General features: G+C 43.4%; 1 protein-coding gene across 1 annotated transcript in view; it reads left to right on the top strand.

The window, feature by feature from the left end:
- NFKBID (NFKB inhibitor delta) overlaps positions 1-19,804 on the top strand; it is a 101,657-nt gene that overhangs the window by 12,213 nt on the left and 69,640 nt on the right. The window contains exon 2 of the mRNA XM_030212047.1: positions 15,020-15,126. Within this exon, the coding sequence (XP_030067907.1) occupies positions 15,020-15,126 (107 nt within the window). The remainder of the gene's footprint in view (positions 1-15,019; positions 15,127-19,804) is intronic.

Here is a 19,804-nt window from a genome sequence, read left to right as displayed (position 1 = left end):
AAGTATGACGGCACCAGCCTTCTGCTCAGGTAAATACCACTAACTAGCCCCCGACTGATAGGGAATAGATCACCATGTCTCTCACCAAGCTGACCTTCGTGGCAGTCTCTCGGGATTTGCACAGGATACTCCTCAGACTCAAGCTGGATTCACAGCGAGTCTCAGTCGCAGCTGGAAGGGAACTCTGCAGCAGATAAGGAGGGCACAGGTCACTCCGTGCTGATAACAGCTGAACCACGATACTTTCCTCCAGATACACAGTTCATCAGTTGGTGGACCTTATTAGGTCTCACTGGTCTTATTTTCACCTCCACCTTCTTCCAAGGCTTCCGACTAACTTCTCTCTTTGTTCCCGCTCTTCCCGTACCTCTTGGTCCGGTGGCTGCAGGAACCAATCTGGATCTTCCTCGGTTCACTGCGTGGCAAGAACAGTTCGTTGTTCTTGACCTTCAAGTTGTTACATTTTGGTATGCATTTTCTGTTTCTCACCTGCCTTGCTGGAGGCAGCCTCTCAGGGAGATAAGGGGGCCTGCATTGCCCACAACATGTCCTTGGTGTTGAGCTTCTGCTGTAATTTTCCACAAGCTGCAAAGCTGTTTCTTGCTGACACAGAGATGTGCGGGTCAGAGTTTACAGCCTCCAATTTGCTGTCATAGGATTATACAGGCCATGGCCTGCAAGGTGAGACACACAGGGAAATACTCCTACATATTCCCCCCCTTGGAGATGGAATTTACTACAAAAGAGTAAAAGCCTTCTCCAACCTAACTAGTAATACGGCTAGACTGGTTAAGTCAGACTCATGGTCAAGACTGAGGACATAAACAGTAAATGTCATTAACTCAATACTAACACGCTATCAATGATAACTAGAAGCAAATACTTCATAAAGTCATAAGCATTGTTCAAACGTAGTTTCAAAATGCTAATACAGCAAACTACTAATACTAGAACACTCTTAGGGTGTTAGCAGTTATGTCTCAACACATGAAATTATAATGAACATTTAACCATCAATACAATAAAATGCATAGCAAAAGCATCAGCAAAATTAGTACGGAATATGAAAATGTAAACTAAGATGTTGCATAGTGGAGAGTTACACATGGTTGACTTCCACAAAGTCTAACAAAGTCAATGGTATGAGAGTCATTAAACTGTAAAAATGGCATAATGTCCAAAGCAAAGTCAATAGGGTGGACCGTGATGAATGATGAGGTGTAAATGGACAACTTCTCACATCAAGAAGACATCAAACAGGAACAAAATGGTCCACGTAATGGTGATGATGAAGAAAGTCTTCAAACATAAGCATTGGACACAGTTCAACAAGAAAGTCAATGAAATGTCCCAAAAACAACAAACACATCCAAAACTTCACTTTCAGGAACACTGGATTGGTTGAAATAAAAATAAAACCAAACAAATCCCCCCCCCCCCCCCCCCCCAGCAAGAAGAATGATTCTTGGGTAAAGAAAATCCAACAGTCATGACTAAACAATGGAAATCATGAGTAACAAGGGGAAGGAATGTTGAAAACCGCCAATGGATTAGGAAGCAGGGCGTCAGGAACATCTTGAAGAACGACATCAGGAACGGGAACAGGATCAATCTGTTTGGCAACTGCACCGAATCTTCAAGGTTTTGTTTTTTTTTCTCTGTAGCTGAAAAACAAAAGAAAACGAAGCTATTCTGCTTCATGGTTAGTTTGGGTCATTTCAACAATGCATGTATCTGGAACCAAATGACTGGGATGACATGGTCTCAACTGATTGATGTGGACCCATTTAAGGTTATCTTCACCTTGAGAATTTTTCCTGAGGCGAATTTGGTAAGCCACAGGTGAAGCTTTTTCCACTATAGGGAAAGGACCATGCCAACTGGGCAGAAATTTCTTCTCTTTTACCTTGTTTCTGCCAAAATTGAAATAGAATACCTTGTCGCCAATTTGGTATTCTTTGGATGTAGTCCCTTGATCATAGTAGGCTTTTCTACCTCTAGCACTACTTTCCAAGTTCTTTTGGGCAAAGGCAAAGGCACTTTGCAAATGCTGACGCAAATGGGTGACGTACTCATGAAAGGAAGTAGCACTGGACAAGTTCACATCATTAGTCCTGTAAAGCAAATGAATTGGTAACATCATTTCCCTACCTGTCATCATCTCAAAAGGTGACACTCCTGTAGACCGATAAGGTGTGGCACGAATGGCCATGAGGACCAGTGGTAACTTCATGTCCCAATCCTTACCTGAAGATGACACATACTTCTTCAGAATGGTGACGATGGTACGATTAGCTCTTTCCACTTGTCCTGAGGACTGCGGTCGGTAGGCAATGTGTAGTTTACTCTTCACTCCTAGCATCTTCCACATGTGTTGGATCACTTCGGCAGTAAACTGAGATCCATGGTCTGAATCCACTCGCATTGGCAAGCCCCACCGGTTGAACACATGATTCAGTAGTAAACTAGCCGTAGTCTCAGTGGTGCAATTGGGTGCAGGAAGGCACTCCACCCACTTGGTGAACATGCAGGTGACAGTAAGCATGTACTTGTTGCCTCGGGTGGATCGAACCACGGGTCCAACCCAATCAATCTGGATATCTGACCAGGGCATAGCAATACCCTTCTTCCTGAGGGGTGCCCGATGGGATGGTGAAGATGGCTGGAAACGACAACAGGTCAGACAACCTCGAGTATACAGCTTCACATCCTGACGCATATGGGGCCAATAAGCCACTTGCTTCAAGGTCTCATAGGTGATGCTTTCTCCTCTATGTCCTGCACATGGTTCATCATGTGCATGTTGCAACATGATGCCACGATACGTCTGAGGCACAACCCATTGCTCAATGCCATGCTTACTCGTCCGAATAAGCAGGTCCTGTCAGATCTTAAACTTCTCTTTGGATGTATAGAGTATCCTCAGTTCTTCCGTTTGACTCTCCTCTTCTGTCAATGGATGTTCTTGCGGATTCTGGATGTACTCATAAAATCTTCCAACCACCGGATCTGATTTCTGAGCCGTGACAAGATCAAAGGATGGGACTTCACTGCTCCACTGAAACACTGGAGTCTCACAGAGCTGTTTAGTTTGCTGTCGGGTGACAGCCTGAATTGCCAATGTATCAGGTTCTGAGAACCGCCATAGTTCTCCTGTGAGCGCACCTTCCTTCGCGAGTAGATCTGCCAGATCGTTCCCTATCTTGTCAGGACTATCAACCTTTGCATGACCCTTGACCTTCCAATAGATAGTCATGTCAAGGTCCCGCGCCAGTTGATCCAAAGCCAGAATCAAATTTCCATGATGTACTGGTTTTCCTTTAGAATTTAGCATGTTGTGCTGCTTCCAATTGGGGAGATGAGACAAAGTTTTGTCTCACATAATCTGAATCGGTGCATATGACTAGTTCCCTAAGTCCTCACTGTACTGCCACCAGGGCTGCAACTATCTCAGCATACTGGTTTATGGATTATACAGAACGAAAGAGCACAAAGGGCCTTTAAAAACGGGAAGGAACACAGTTTTTTCATTAAAATAATCCTTTAATGGTGAACTTTGATTGAAGAGAGACCCGACATGGGCCGTGTTTCGGTGCTGCTGCACCTGCGTCAGGGGTCTGCATTAAACATATTGTTTATTGTAATATGTTTAATGCAGACCCCTGACGCAGGTGCAGCAGCACCGAAACACGGCCCGTGTCGGGTCTCTCTTCAATCAAAGTTCACCATTAAAGGATTATTTTAATGAAAAAAACTGTGTTCCTTCCCGTTTTTAAAGGCCCTTTGTGCTCTTTCTTTTTGTTCTTGGTTCCCTCTCTTTGTTATATTATGGATTATACAGGCCATGGCCCGCAAGGTGAGACACAGGGAAATACTCCTACAGTATATACAAAAAAGTGGCACATTTCTTGGGCAGACTGGATGGACCGTGCAGGTCTTTTTCTGCTGTCATCTACTATGTTATTATGTTAAGTACTGCTGAAGAGGCATTCTAACCAATTGCTTAATCACTTTACCCAAAAAGGGCAGGCTTGAAATTAGTTAAAATGATAGCAGTCAGCTGGATCACCACTAGACTTTTCAGTATAAGATATCTAGCCGATAACATTCATCAAATGATGAGTTTATAGTAAGTCCTAGATAAGGGGCAATAATCTCTGACTACCTTCAAGGAGGCAACTGGACTTCAATCAATTACTGATATCAATGACTACTGACTTATCTGTTTTAGCAAAGGCATTCCAAGTGCTCACCAACTCATTAGTGGTGATATGAAAGGCCCCAGTATTTCTCTAGGCTACTGGAAGCCTCTCCATTTTTGACTGAAACTGAGTTGCAAATGTTTTGGCTGATAAGAGCTGGTCTCTCATATTACATCTATTACAAGAAGTCAGCCCCAGACACCCACCTCAGGACTTACTAGAGGTAAGCTGTGGTGGTCCAGTGTCTGTGAGCAGAAGCAACGTCCCTCCTGTCCAAACCCCATCCAATACAGGTTCAAAATAGCATTGCTAACCCCTAAGGGGATCGGATAGAGGGAGCTGAGCAAGGAGAGGGATAGGAGTAAAGGAGGGGATCAAAATGGGAGGATCAAATCATAGGGCTGGGGAATGGGTGGCACACTGCCACAGGTACCTATCATGTTGACAGTGCCCAACCTGTTTCATGTCTGGGCCAATAGTGAGGAGGGCCTGTGCTCCTGCATTTACTACAAAGGCTTTGCAATTACCTTACATTAATGTTTGCTGTTAATATGCAGTAAGTATTAAACCCTACTGCCCTTTAGTCAAAGAACCCCTTAGTTGTTTATGCTTTTCCATAATATTGTGTGAAAATAATTTTTGTTGGACAGTTATAGAAAGCAATGTAGAAATGATATAAATATAGATTGGCTTAGCTTGTCCCTAGTCACCTTGGACCCATCTGGTGAAACCGCACAACTTTATGAAAAAAAAAAATCAGGAGGAGTTGAAAATGAGCAAGTCCCATCTTCTGAGGAAACCCCTGATGACTCAGCTAAAACCACAGGCAGGCCTTTCCCTCACTGACCAAGTTAGTTCCTCTTTACTGCTGGGCTAATGATGACTCAAGGCCCAGGTAGGAATTACATTTGCGTACAGGCAATAAAAGGATTTCAACAGACAGAGCAATTATGTTTAAAGAAGTCAAGCAATGCTTGTAGAATAAGCCATTGAGGTATATTTCTAGTGGTATGTGGGGTTCAGTAAGGGAATGACAGGGGCTGAAGCAGGGTAGGCTGGAGGTATATTGGCTGAGCTATTTTGGTGGTGGGGGGGGGGGGTGCATAATGGAATAGTGAGAACTACTGCAGTGCAGAACTGAGTAGCACTGGCAGAGCTGCATGAAGGAGGCTCAGTACTGCAGTTGCAAGGGATGCTATGGGCAGGAGTGAGTGGAAGGGATTCAGTACTGCAGTTGCAGGAGTTAGGTAAATTGACAGAGCTGTGCACATAGGTCTCAGCAGTGGAACAGGACCCTCAGAGTGTGGAGTGAAAATAAGATTTTATTAAAATACAATCAGATGCCCAAAGCACAGCAGAAGCTAGTGCGATTCCGTGGTGTCAGACTTCACTTTCAGGACAGAAGAGCTCAGGTTTCAGGGGATTATATTGCAAAAAACAAAATGGTATGAGGAGAGATAGCTGAACAGCATAAGAAACAGAATAGAAAATGAACAAGACAGAGAATTCAGAGAATCTGGAGATGTGTGTGTTTGTGTATATATACATATATATACCCACTGCTCCTACTGCCAGGACTGATCTGACTGTTGTGCACAAAACTACACAATTGGATTACCTAGCAAAGCCATTTTACAAGAAATGGTCTGTCAGGATAGGGGTCTCTATTCTATGATTCACTCTGGGGTTGCCCCCAAGATTCAGACAGACATCTGTAGGTGGCAGAAGTTTGCATGTTCTAGTCAAACACCATTGAGTCTGTTGTCTGTGTAATTTTCCTTCCTATTAAGAATGTACTTTTCCCATCCCCTGAGCCCTTCAATCTAAGTGGCAGGCTCTGTATCCCTGCCTCCATCCCCCCCCTCCCCCAGCTATCTTCAGGTGACAGGCTCTGTATCCCTGTACCCATCCCCTGATTGGTCCAGTCAAAGTGAAGTCAGGCTCTGTATCCCCTGCCTCCATCCCTGAGCCCTTCAGTCCTACAGGTCACTGGCTCTGTATCCTTGCCTCCATCCTGTCTTAGGTGACAGGCTCTGTTTCCACATACCCATCCTCTGATCCCTTCAATCCAAGTGGAGACAGGCTGTGTAACCCTGAGCCCTCCAGTCCTAGAGGTGATATGGTCTGATCCCTGTGCCATCCCCTGATCTCTCTAGTCCAAGTGGAGACAGGCTCTGTATTCTTGTACTCATCCCCTGAGCCCTCCGGTCCTTGAGGTGACAGATTCTGTATTCGTATGCCCATCCCCTGAGCTCTCCCATATTAGAGATTAAAAAGATAAGTATGTATAGTCATACCCATGCTCCAACTACTTGTCGTGCAGTAACCTGGAAGTAATTAGTTTTTTTTTTTTTTTTTTTTTTCTTTTGGGGGGGGGGGGGGGGGTTCCTGCATCCTGTACAAAATTCCAGGTTTGGTTTGAATCAGAATGTGTTTGTCTACCGCTGACTGAGAGGCTTTAATTAAAACAAAGTTCGGCAATTCTGAGTTATTCATAATTGCTTCTTGCTCTCCACCCCCCCCCCCCCCCTTTATATTAAATGTTAGATCTGAGTCAAGACCTCAGTCCCTTAACAGTATTTTGGCTGAGAATTGACACGCTATTTTAGATAGGTTTTAATGTACTGCTTCCTGACCCTACTAGAGGCATAAAACTATGTTTACCCTGACTAAAAACTCCTGTAAAAATAACCTAGTACTCTCAGGATTTTTTTTCAGTATGCAGCCTGTACATGTGTGGTGTGTACTAGTTTACATCCTGTTACTAATTCACCCGATAATGGTCACCAAGCCTCAGAAATCGTGAGTTAAGTCTTTTCTTCCTTCCTTCCTTCCTTGATTGGAGATTGTCTTTATATATTTCAGTTCTCAGAGAGCAGATAAGTCATAAAGCACACAGTGTACAATGCGAAGTGACTAAAGGAGTTCCTGGGTTGGAAAAGTGGAAACCCCATAGCGTAACGGAGAGAGGCAGGGCTCGCCATGGTGTGATACACTGAGCTTTAAACCGCCTCTTCTACTTCCTGCCTTCCACCCATTGCCGACTGTAGGCCTCACAGCCTCTCACCTGTTTCCGTGCAGAAAAATGTCACTGTTTCTTCCCAAAGAGGAAAGGCAGGCAGGAGGGAGGTAGCCAGGAAGCCTAGATCTTACACACAGCGAATTTCTAAGACACAGTGGATGTTTCTAAGAATAACTGCTTGTAGAGGAGGGTTATTTTTAAGCACCACACAGGTAAGTGAAAAAAAAAAAAAGAATCATGAAAGCGTTATTTATGTCATGGAAATATTGTATGGAGAATTCCACCAATAATGTTCCTCCACAGAGCATTTCCTGTGGTGAGAATATTCCAGTTTTGGAACACCCCTGCAATACAATTTGGTTTTATGGAGAGTGCTTTTATTTTTAGTTATATTAATCAAAAATTTCACAGTAGCTTACAATTTAGATATCCATAATGATTACAATTATATACAGTAACAGGGAAACACAATAACAGATGCCATTCCATTAACTCACAGTAGGATCCACTCATAAGCAGCAAATATAAGATTATTCCACATACATTGCATGGGCAATCCACGTATAGAAGTAATAGCCATAACATTCCATGTGTAAAATGCTCTGCTGAAAGAACATTCCACATATGAAATTTGTTATAAAAACAGTCAGTTTATAAGATAGCTGATTCTAAATGCATTTCATTTTTTACCCCTCTCCTTTTTTTTTCTGTTTTTTTCCATTGTCCATATTCCTTTACTTCTTCCTCCCACTCGTACTTCCCTTTCATGGTCTCCTCCTCTTTCTCCTTTGTATTTTTCAATTTCCAGAATTTCTATGTATTGCCAAAATAATGCACAAAGACTCAAATACACTAAAGAACAGATTATTTTAGTACTACAGAATGAAACTAGCAACTATAGGTTGACCTCTTAAACACCACAAGCCTCGAATAAATTTCCAAAGGTACTTAGACTAGAAATGAATTATATTTTTAGGAAAAAAATTACAAATATGTTTCTCCCCAATTCATTGATCAGAATAATCACTATCATGTTTAGAGAAAACATGAACTACTAGTAAAAAAGGCCCGTTTCTGACACAAATGAAACGGGCGCTAGGAAGGTTTTCCTCGGAGTGTGTATGTTTGGGAGAGTGTATGTGAGAGTGACTGTTTGAGAGTCAGAGTGAAAGTGTGAGTGTGTGAGAGAGAGAGTGAGTCTGGGTGTGAGTGTGTTTGTGAGAGAGTGTGTGTGAGAATGAGAGTGTGTGCATGTGAGACAGTGTGAGAGAGAGTGTGTGTGTGTGTGGGTGAGAGAGAGAGTGTGTGTGAGACACAGATTCTCTGTGAGTGAGTGTACGAGACCAAGCGAGTGTGTGAGTGACTGTGTGGCACATAGAGAGTGAATGTGATACAGTGTGAGACAGAGTGTGTGAGAGTGAGAGTCAGAAAGACATTGTATATGAGAGAGAGAGTGTGAGCCCTGCCCTCCCAATCCATGCCCATCTGTCCCCTGCCCCCTCCATTCATCCTTTTCCAGCAATTCCCCTCTCTCCCTGAGCCCTGCCCTCCCAATCCATGCCCATCCATGTTCCTCTGTCACCTGCCCCCTCCATTCATCCCTATCCAGCAATTCCCCTCTCTCCCTGAGCCCTGTCTGCAATCCATATCCATCCATGCCCATCTGTCCCCTCCATTCATCCCTATCCAGCAATTCCCCTCTCCCTGAGTCCTGCCCTTCCAATCCATGCCCATCCATGCTCCTCTGTCACCTGGCCCCTCCATTCATCCCTATCCAGCAATTCCCCTCTCTCCCTCAGGCCTGCCCTGCAATCCATATCCATCCATGCCCATCTGTCCCCTCCATTCATCCCTATCCAGCAATTCCCCTCTCTCCCTGAGTCCTGCCCTCCCAATCCATGCCCATCCATGTTCCTCTGTCCCCTGCCCCCTCCATTCATCCCTTTCCAGCAATTCCCCTCTCTCCCTGAGCCCTGCCCTCCCAATCCATGCCCATCCATGCTCCTCTGTCCCCTGCCGCCTCCATTCATCCTTTTCCAGCAAGTCCCCTCTCTCCCTTCCATGACCCCCCCTCGCATCCATGATCCTCTCTCTCCCATGTCCCAGCCTGGCCCGCCCTCTTCTCCCCCCCTTCGCATCCATGCCACCCCGCTTCGCATCCATGCTGTCGTTTCTCCCCTGCCCTCCCGCTCCCATTGTTCTACTTTACTGGCCACCCTCTTCTCTCCCCCCAACATCCCTTTTTGTTGTTTTTCTTCTTTTTAAATTTACCTCCGTGGCGGTTCTGGCAGCGAAGCGTCAGGGAAGGAGGCGGTGCTCCCGACGTCTAGGTTTCCCTTCGCTGTGTTCCGCCTTTTTTTGACGTCATCCTTGACGTCAGAAGAAGGCGGAACACAGGGAAGGGAAGGCTACACGTCGGGAGCGCCGCCTCCTTCCCTGATGCTTCGCTGCCGGATTTGTTTGGGTTTTTTTTTTCCGCCCTCGACGTCATGACGTTTGACGCGAGGGTGGGGCAGAGACGGGGCTGGCTGGCTTGAAGTCTTTGTTATTGTGGTCGCGCGCTTCCTGCCTCCCTGGTAGTCGCCTCCCTGCTGGACAGTGACGTCAGGAGTTGTGTTATTCGAACGTTGGAGGAGCATGACGTTGAGGGCGGAGCGATGCGATTGGTTGAGTGTCATTGCTCCGCCCTTGACGTCATCACGTTTGACGCGTGGGCGGGGCAGACACAAAGCGATCTCACCCCCTTCACTTTTAGAATGTTGGGTAAGTGAGGCTTCATTAGAACGTTGGAGGTGCGTTTTATATAGAGATTATAATTTGCTGAAGCTGATTAAGAATTATTTCTATGACATAATTATTTGTTGTTGAACAGGTGTAACAATCTAGTTGCATGATGAGAGAGGTGGGAGGGCTGAATTTTGTTATATATGGGCAATTAGGTGTTTTGTTGTGCAATAGTAGTAAGGTTGAACATGTGTTAAGATAAGTGAATTTTAATTTATACAGTGTTATATAACTGTCTTTTATTGTAAACCACCTCAAACTTTGTTAGATAAATGCCTGATTAAATTAAAGGGTTTTACCCATTTTGTGTCTAGGAAAAATGTTGACTACCTCAGGCTAGAGGCATAGCCAGAAGTCCATTTTAGGGGGGCCAGGGGATGACTGAGGGGACCACGTATTTCATCTCAGGTCTTCCTTCTTCAACCCACCACCCTTAAATCATACCTTTGCTGACAGGGATGACCAAGCCCTGCCAGACAAAGATTTCAGTGTATTGTCCACGATGACACCTAGATTTTTTTTTTCTTGGCTGCTGATCCTAAGGTGGAACCTAACATCGGGTAACTATGATTTGGATTATTTTTCCCAGTGTGCATCACTTTGCATTGTCCACATTGAATTTCATCTGCCATTTGAATACCTAGTCTTCCCATTTCTTAAGGTCTTACTGCAATTTTTCACAGTTTGCATGTCTGATAACTTTTTATATTTTAGTCCTTTGCAGATGGGTTAGTGGAGATTCAGGAATGTGCGTGCTGATCTTTTAGTGTTCCTAGTTGGTAAGTCTATGAGGTCTGACATGTAGACTGGGGCCTCACCGTGAATGATTTTATGAACCAGGGTGCAGATTTTGAACGTAATACGTTCTTAAGTGGGAGCCAGTGTAGTTTTTCTCTTAGGGGTTTGGCACTTTCATATTTCATTTTTCCAAATATGAGTCTGGCTGCTGTGTTTCGGGCAGTTTGGAGTTTCTTAATGATTTGTTCTTTGCATCCAGCATAGATTCCATTGCAGTAATCTAGATGACTTAACATCATTGATTGTACCAGGCTGTGGAATATTTCCCTTGGGAAGAAAGGTTTTACTCTTTTGAGTTTCCACATTGAATGGAACATTTTCTTTGTTGTATTTTTCGCATGGCTTTCTAGTGTGAGATTTTGGTCAATTGTAACTCCAGGAATTTTCAGGCTATCTGAAACAGGAAGGGTATAGTTTGGGGTGTTTGTAGTGGCGGGTTTGTTCATGTTATATTGTGATGAAAGGATGAGACATTGTGTTTTTTCTGCGTTGAGTTTTAATTTAAATGCATCCGCCCATGAATTCATGATTTGGAGGCTGTTTGATTTTATTTGTGATTTCTGTTAGATCGTGTTTGAACAGGATGTAGATCGTGATATCATCTGCGTAGATGTAGGGATTAAGGCCTTGGTTGGATAGTGATTTGGCTAGAGGTGTCATTAGGTTGAAAAGGGTCGGTGAAAGCGGTGATCCTTGGGGTACTCCGCATTCTGGTTTCCATGGTGATGTATTCGAATTTGATATCACTTGGTATATTCTTGCGGTTAGGAAGCCTTTGTTCCAACTAAGTACATTTCCTCCAATCCCGAAGTATTCTAGGATGTTTAATAGTATTTTATGGCTTACTATGTCGAACGCGGTGGACATGTCGAATTGTGGAAAACAGAAGGTAGGGTTATACATTAACCAGTCGCTAATCCACAACAGAACAATTCCTACTATCCCATGGCTTTTTAATTTCCTCAGGAGTCTCTCATAAGGGACTTTGTCAAAAGCTTTCTGAAGATCAAGATACACTACATCAACTGGCTCAGCTTTATCCACATGTTTGTTCATGCCTTCAAAAAAATGAAGCAAATTAGTGAGGCAACACTTCCTTGACTGGATGCCTATTGACTCTGTCCCATTACACCATGTTTATTATAAAGAAATAAAAATTTCACTATTTTGCCCAGCACTGACATCAGGCTTACCAGTCTGTAATTTCTCAGATCACCCTGGAACCCTTTTTAAAAATCAACGTACATTGGCCACCTTCCAATCTTCAGGTACTATGAACAATTTTAATGACAGGTTACAGATCACTAACAGAAGATCAGAATTTGATGTTTGAGATCTTTCAGTACTCTGGGGTATGTACCATCCAGTCCAGGTGGTTTACTACTCTTTAATTTGTTGATTTGGCTGAGTACACCTTCCAGGTTCACCAAGATTTCTTTCAGTTCCTCCATATCACTCTTCCAGAATCTCCCTCCCACATTTTCTTATGTCATTGGTACCAACTACCAAGACAGCTGGCTCCTCCCCAGTACTGTTTAAAATCCTGTCTAGGTGATGCGTGAGGTCTACCACCTTCGCATCAGGCAAGCAAGAACCAAGTGCTCCTCAGTTGTTAACTGTGTGTGAGTGTCAGCCTCTGAGGCTGAAGAACCCTGCCCAACTTCTGTGTTGTTCAGGCAGCATGGGTGGGGACTCAGGCAGCAGACCTCTTCAGCTGGTGGGGTTTGGGCATCCCCACTAGCCATATGCCACAATTTTGGAGGGGTTGGGGCCCAGGCCCCTGAGGTCCCCCACCCTCTTGGCTATACCCCTACCTGAGCCCACAGTGGTTATAATAAGAGGAAAACATATAGGGGGTAATATTCAACCTGCACCAATGAGCAGTTTTTAAGCTGCTTGCCACTGCAAACCCAGGATATTCAATGACAAGGCCATGTAGGGCTCTGGCATTGAATAGCTGGGTATTTACCATCACTTAGAAGTTAATTGAGCACCAGCCAATATTCACACCAATGCCTAGCTAACTCAGTGGATAAAGTTAGAACAGCCTTTTTGATGTCCTAAATATTGCCGCTAACTAGTTAAGTACTGGCTCTGCCCAAGTTGCACCCATGGACTGTTCTGCCGTCTCCAGACAGTGCAGGGGCGGTTAGTGCTAATATTCAGTGGCACTGTACGGTTAAGTGCCAGTGAATATCAGTGGATAGGCAGGCACAAGTGATTTAAATGTGCAGGAGGCTCTCCTAATCGGTTAAATCACTTTGAATATTGACCACATAATCACAAAATAAAATGATAGAGAAGAGAAATAGCAAAGACGATTCCTGCTGAGGTCTGATGCACTTCCTTTGGGGAGGGGGGAATGGAAAGGAGACACAGAGCTGCTGGGCCGTAAAGGAGGAAAGAGGGGGCAGAGAGCTGCTGAACTATGGAAGAGGGAGAGGGGGCAGGGAAATGCTGGACCATAAGGGGGGCAGGGAAATGCTGGACCATTGAGGTGGAGAGGAAAGGAGATGGGATGAAAGGGAAATGCTAGACTATTGAGGTGGAGAGGAAGGGAGAGTAGACAGAGAAATGCTGAACAATGAGTGTGGAGGAGAAGGGCGAGGAGACACAACTGCTTGGACCATAAGGGTGGAAGTAGAGAGAGAGCAAAGGGAAATGCTAAACAATAAGTATGGAGGAGGTGGGCATGGAGACACAACTACTTGGACCATAAGGGTGAAAGTAAAGTGGGAGGGGACAGGGGAATGCTGGGACCATAATGGTGAAAGACAGTGGCAGGGTGATGCTGGACCATAGGTGTTGAGGAAAGAGGGGTTAGGAAGATGCTGGGCTAGAAATGTGGGTGGAGAGAGGGAGGGAGTAGAGATGATGGGACTACAAGCGTGTAGGGATGGCATAGGAGGGGAGATGCTAGGCATGGTGAAACCATTTGGGAGAGGCCATGGGGGTTAAGGATGGTGAGTACAGACGGTAGAATGTAATGTAGTAATGGGGAGTAGGTAAAAGAATGGAATAGGAAGCCAGGGAAGGAGTGAAACAGGAGAAATGGGAGAGTTAAGGTGTGAAAGTTGATAGGTGAAATATAGATGGAGGACTGAAGAGTGAGCAGATGGAATTTGACTGAGAAGAAAGAAAGAGGAAGTATGTCAGAGAATGATGTGAGGGAATGGAAGAAGATAGGAGGAAATTGGAGAAAAGATAGGTATCACCCATTGAATAGAGAGCAGAAGAGAAAACCTGGGACCAAATGCTTGGAAAAATAAAATGACCAGACAGCAAAGGTAGAAAAAGGTAATTTATTTTGAATGTAAGTGAAATATGTTAGCTTTGGGAAGCTTTGAGAAATGTGCTTCACTGATGTCTTTGTATTTTGTTCAGTACAAGAGGAAGTTCATTTTTTTTCCCTTGTGGTACAAGCCTAATTTGACTTCTTGAGGTTCCCAGTTCTATTTCTATTTGTAATTTGTGATCCCTTGTTCTGTATTTGGTGAGGGTCTGTCTGTGTTTTACCTGTGATTGAGAGGAGGTATTCTGTTTGTAAGCAGTTTCTGTGTAGAACTCTGTAGCAGTTTCACTTGTATGCCTGGTGACTTGCCTGCCTGGTGCGAAGGTGGCGGACCTCACGTGTCACCTAGACAGGATCTTAGTGCTGGGGAGGAGCCAACTGTCATGGTACATGTAGGTGTATTAGTGTTCTAGAGACCTGTGTAATATTTATAGTGTTGCCTATTCATAGGTAGGCTTCATGTTGTCTGAATAATAGGAATTTGTGCTATTGTTGCATGTTAGGTTCACTACATGTATGTTTGAGTTAGTATTTTGTATTTAACAATGTGCCTGGTAGTGGAGAGATTTATGTTACTATTAGATTCCATGAGAATAAAAAAAAAAGTATATATAAATATAACATTTAAAAAAAAATATTTTGTGTAATCATTTCCATTCTGATCTGCATCTGTTGGGGGGAGAGAGGGTTTTTATAGATGTAGAGCATGTTTACATTTAACTCACGAGAGCTGTTATACTGTGTTAGACCAAAGGTCTGTGAGGGTCATATATTCAGTGTGTCACACATGTGAGCATTGACCATCAGGTGTGTAAGTTGAGAATCACTGCCCAAAGATAGTCTTATTACTCATTCTTTTGTGGTATGTCTTCTTTAGGAATTGTATATTTCTTAAGCCTTTTGTATTTTATATTTATTTAGCTTTCAAACAAGACAGGTCTTGCTGCCCTGCCCCTCAGACAGTGAAGAAATTACTGGAGCAGAAGCGTCAACGTGAGACTAGTCCTGGATATGCTACCACATCTCAGGTAAGACACCCCCCCCCACACACATATATGCTGTCACTCAGATCCAAGCCAGGACTCTCAATGAGGGGATTCCCTTCAATTATCTTGGTTTCACATACAGGGGAAAAAGAGACAAGTAGCAGGTTGGTTAGATCCTCTGCTCACAGTAAATAATATACTTTGCTAGCCTCCTAGAAGGAGAACATCACCCTGGTGAAATAGGAAGTACTCCTGTAGCTAGGACCTGCCCACCAGGGGATGTACTATCCTCTCGCACCAGGATATGTCTACAAGAACTGCCCAGGAGGGAAGGGTTAGGACAGCTGTTGTAGTTGATGAGTCGATCATTAGGCATATAGATAGCTGGGTGGCTGGTGGACATGAGGATTGCCTGGTGCGAAGGTGGCGGACCTCGAGCGTCACCTAGACAGGATCTTGGATAGTGCTGGGGACAAGCCAATTGTCTTGGTACATGTGGGTACCAATGACATAGGAAAATGTGGGAGTGAGGTTCTGGAATCCAAATTTAGGCTCTTAGGTAGAAAGCCGAAATCCAGATCCTCCAAGGTCCCGTTTTTAGAGATGCTCTCCATTCCACGCGCAGGACCCAAAAGGCAGACAGAGCTCCGAAGTATCAAAATGTGGTTGAGACGATGGTACAGGGATGAGGAACTGCGTGACTTTCTGGGAAAGGGGGAGACTGTTCCGAAAGGATGCTCTCCACCTTAACTGGAATGGAACCAGGCTGCTGGCGCTAACTTTTAAAAAGGAGATTGAGCAACTTTTAAACTAGAACGGGAGGGGGGGGGGGGGGGGGGGGGGGAGAGCCGACAGTTGCCTAGGAGTGTATGGTTCGAAGTGGAGTATCCTTTAAGGATACTATTGAAACAGGACATTTTAGGGAATCCCAGTAGAGAGGTTTCAACAATGCTTAAAGTAAGCCAGGTGTGCTTAATGAAAGAGGCAGGATAAAGGATGCACATTATCCCCTTTGACTTCTAAGCAGCTTGAAGAAAAAAAAAACACAATTTGAAGTGCTTGTAAGCAAATGCTAGAAGCCTAAAAAATAAAATGGGAGAGTTAGAATATATAACAGTAAATGATGAGGTAGATATAATAGGCATCTCAGAGACTTGGTGGAAAGAGGACAATCAATGCGATGCTGTGTTAACAGGGTACAAATTGGATCGCAATGATAGGATCAAATTGGAGGGGGAGTTGCGCTATATGTTAAAGAGGGAATTGAGTCAAATAAAACAAACATTCCACATGACATAGATAGCATGGAATCATTATGGATAGAAATTCCATATGTGAAGGAAAGGAGTATTCCTGTAGGGCTGTACTACCATCCTCCGGGACAGAACGAACAGCCAGATGAAGAAATGTTTACAGAGATTAGGAAAGCTGGCAAATTGGGCAATGGGATAATAATGGGTGATTTAAATTACCTAATATCAAAACCGGAAGGTAGAATATCAAATCAAACAATATCACTTTCTACCAAGATTGCAGACTGTTGGCAAGCAACCCAAGTTAATATCAAACCATGCAAAAAATGCGGAGAAAAAAAGACATCAGGTGTGACAGTCTACCTCTTTGTCAAAGGGCAAGCCTTTAGTATAACGGGGAGACTGTCTCAATCACGTGTCTTTAAAAAAACTCCACAATTACTTTGTATTTAACTACTGCTGTCTTTATAATGGTTACATCGCATAGCTTGCTTGACAACAACTGCAAAGGAGATTCAACTCCTACTTTAAATTTCAAGAAGAACTTGGAAAGAGTACTTATCTTCACCGGAAAATCTTTTGATTAATTAACTCCGATTTCATCTGTTTGTACTCCACATATGAATAAAGTCCCGACAGGGAAACCCTGTTTCGCCAACAATAAGCTGCTTCAGGGGAATGCTCAAAAAATCCAAGCTTCTGAATCTCTCACCATCTCCATAAATCACAAGATCAAAACATGGCGGACGGTCTCTCTGTTCCCATAATGCATTTATATACTCAGCGTCTGACGTCACTTCAAAAATCTTCCAATTAAAGAAACGCCTTCCATTCTAGCGCTATATTCAACCCACCGGGTATGACAGTCTTTAATTCAAAGATCCATCGTTGTTCTCTCTGTCGTAAAAGGCGTCTAATATCCCCTTTCCTTTCCGAAATTCTTATCTGATCGATCACTATACATCGTAATTCAGAAAATTGATGACGATATTGCATGCAATGAGACACCATAGGTTCATGTGTTTTCTCCGCTTGAATGCAGTGCCGGTGCTCTATCAATCGGGTCTTTAAAGCACGGGAGGTCTGACCTACATAGCATAATGTACAAGGGCATATTATAACATAGATTACATTCATGGAAATGCAATCTGTGTTAAAGTGCAGCCTATATCTCTTACCAGAAACAGGATGCACAAATTGGTTTGAACTTAACATGATCTGACAAATGGAACAATGTCCACAAGCTCTATGGGACCCATCCTCATGTCTTTTGTTTCGCTCTAAGTTCCAGACTTCCGCTGGACATAAAGAGTCATTCAAGTTATTATTGCGTTGGTAAGCAAATACCACTCTCAAATCGCGAAAGCATGGGTGCACTTTCAACATTGCTAAATGTCTTCTCACTATGTTAGATATTCTCTCGGAATGAACATTATATCGTGTTACAAAAGTTAACACTTCTTCTGACTTGTGTGTTTTCGAATCAGGATGTAACAACCACGCTCTATGGTTCTTCCTAGCCCTCTTCTTGGCTGTAGATACCAATTTTCTAGGATAGCCTCTATTAATCAATTTTGATTCTAGTTGTTTAGCCTGTTGTTGATACCCCACAGTGGAAGAACAAATTCTCCTGTATCGGAGAAATTGGGCAAATGGAATGTTAGTAGTACAATGATGAGGATGCATACTCGTGAACTGTAAAGTCGTGTTGCGATCTGTAGGTTTAATGTATACAGAAGTGGCCATACCTTGCTCTTGTAAAGTGACCCAAATATCCAAAAAGGCAATGGCTGAAGTACTCTGTTTTGCTTCAAACTTTATCGTATCATGACATAGATTTAATTCAGCGACAAATTGGTCCAGTTGGTCTACTGTTCCTCCCCAGACCATAAAAATGTCGTCTATATATCTATACCAACAAATAGCATGTTCAAATAAAGTAGATGTATAAATCCATCTTATCTCAAAATATTCCATAAAGAGGTTGGCGATGGTGGGAGAACAAGCAGCTCCCATGGAGACACCCGTCTTCTGAAAATAAAATTTCCTATTCCAGGTGAAATAATTCTTAGTCAAAGTAATACGAATTAAATCAATGAAATTACCCCAATATTGACTGGATAAATGTTACATCAAGGAGTGCCAGGGAGATAAAATTTCTAGATGTAATAAATGACTGCTTCTTGGAGCAACTGGTCCAGGAACCAATGAGAGGGGGAGCCATTTTGGATCTGGTCCTTGGTGGTGTGCAGGGCATATTTAGATTGTGAGCCTTCCTGGAACAGAGAAATATCCAGTGTACCTGAATATAACTCACCTTGAGCTACTACTGAAAAAGGTGTGAGCAAAATCCAAATAAATAAATAGTGCGAGAAGTGGCGGTGTTGGGTCCCCTGGTAAACAGTGATCATAACTTGATCAAGTTTGAGCTACTATCTGGGATGAACCCGCAAAAGAAATCTACTGTTGCTGCATTTAATTTTCAAAAGGGCGACTATAATAAAATGAGGAAAATGATTAAATGGATCGGCTGCAAAGATTAGGACACTAAATCAGGCATGGACGTTTATTCAAAAATACCATCTTGGAAGCCCAGTCCAGATGCATTCTGCATATTTGCAAAGGTGGAAAGAAGAGAAAATGTCAGCCAGTGTGGTTAAAAGGTGAAGTAAAAGAGGCCATTACAACCAAAAGATTGTCCTGCAAAGAATGGAAAAAGGACCCAAACGAAGAAAATAAGAAGCAACATAAGCACTGGCAAGTCAGATGCAAATCATTAGTAAGGAAGGCTAAAAAAGAATAGGAAGAGAAACTTGCTGTAGAGGCTAAAACTCACAGTAACATCATAAGCAGAAAGCCTGTGAGGGAATCTATGGGACTGTTAGATCATGAAAGAGCAAAAAGGGGCGCTGAGGGAGGAAAGGCCATAGCAGAGAAACTGAATTCTTTGCTTCTGTCTTTACGGAAAAGATGTAAGAGATCTGCCTGTACCGGAAATGGTTTTCAAGGGTGATGATGCGGAGAAATTGAAAAAGATCTCGATGAACCTGGAAGATGTACTGAGCCAAATTGGCAAATTGAAGAGTAGTAAATCACCTGGACTGGATGGCATACATCCAAGGGTACTTAAAGAACTCAAGCATGAAATTGCTGATCTGCTGCTGTTAAATATGCAACCTGTCATTAAAATTGTCCATAGTACCTGAAGATTGGAGGGTGGGCAATGTGATGCCGATTTTTTAAAAAGGGTTCTAGGGGTGATCCGGGAAATTATAGACCGGTAAGCCTGACGTTGGTGTCAGGCAAAATAGTGGAAAATATTATAAAGAATAAAATTAGAGAACTCGTAGACAAACATAGTTTAATGGGACAGAGTCAGCATGGGTTCAGCCGAGGGAAGTCTTGCCTCGCCAATTTGCTTCATTTCTTTGAAGGCATGAATAAACATGTGGATAAAGATGAGCCGG

This window comes from Microcaecilia unicolor, chromosome 8 (genome assembly GCF_901765095.1).
Source record: "Microcaecilia unicolor chromosome 8, aMicUni1.1, whole genome shotgun sequence".
Taxonomy (NCBI): Eukaryota; Metazoa; Chordata; class Amphibia; order Gymnophiona; family Siphonopidae; genus Microcaecilia; species Microcaecilia unicolor.
Note: the sequence above shows the minus strand (reverse complement) of the source record. Positions and strands in the feature narration are given on the sequence as shown.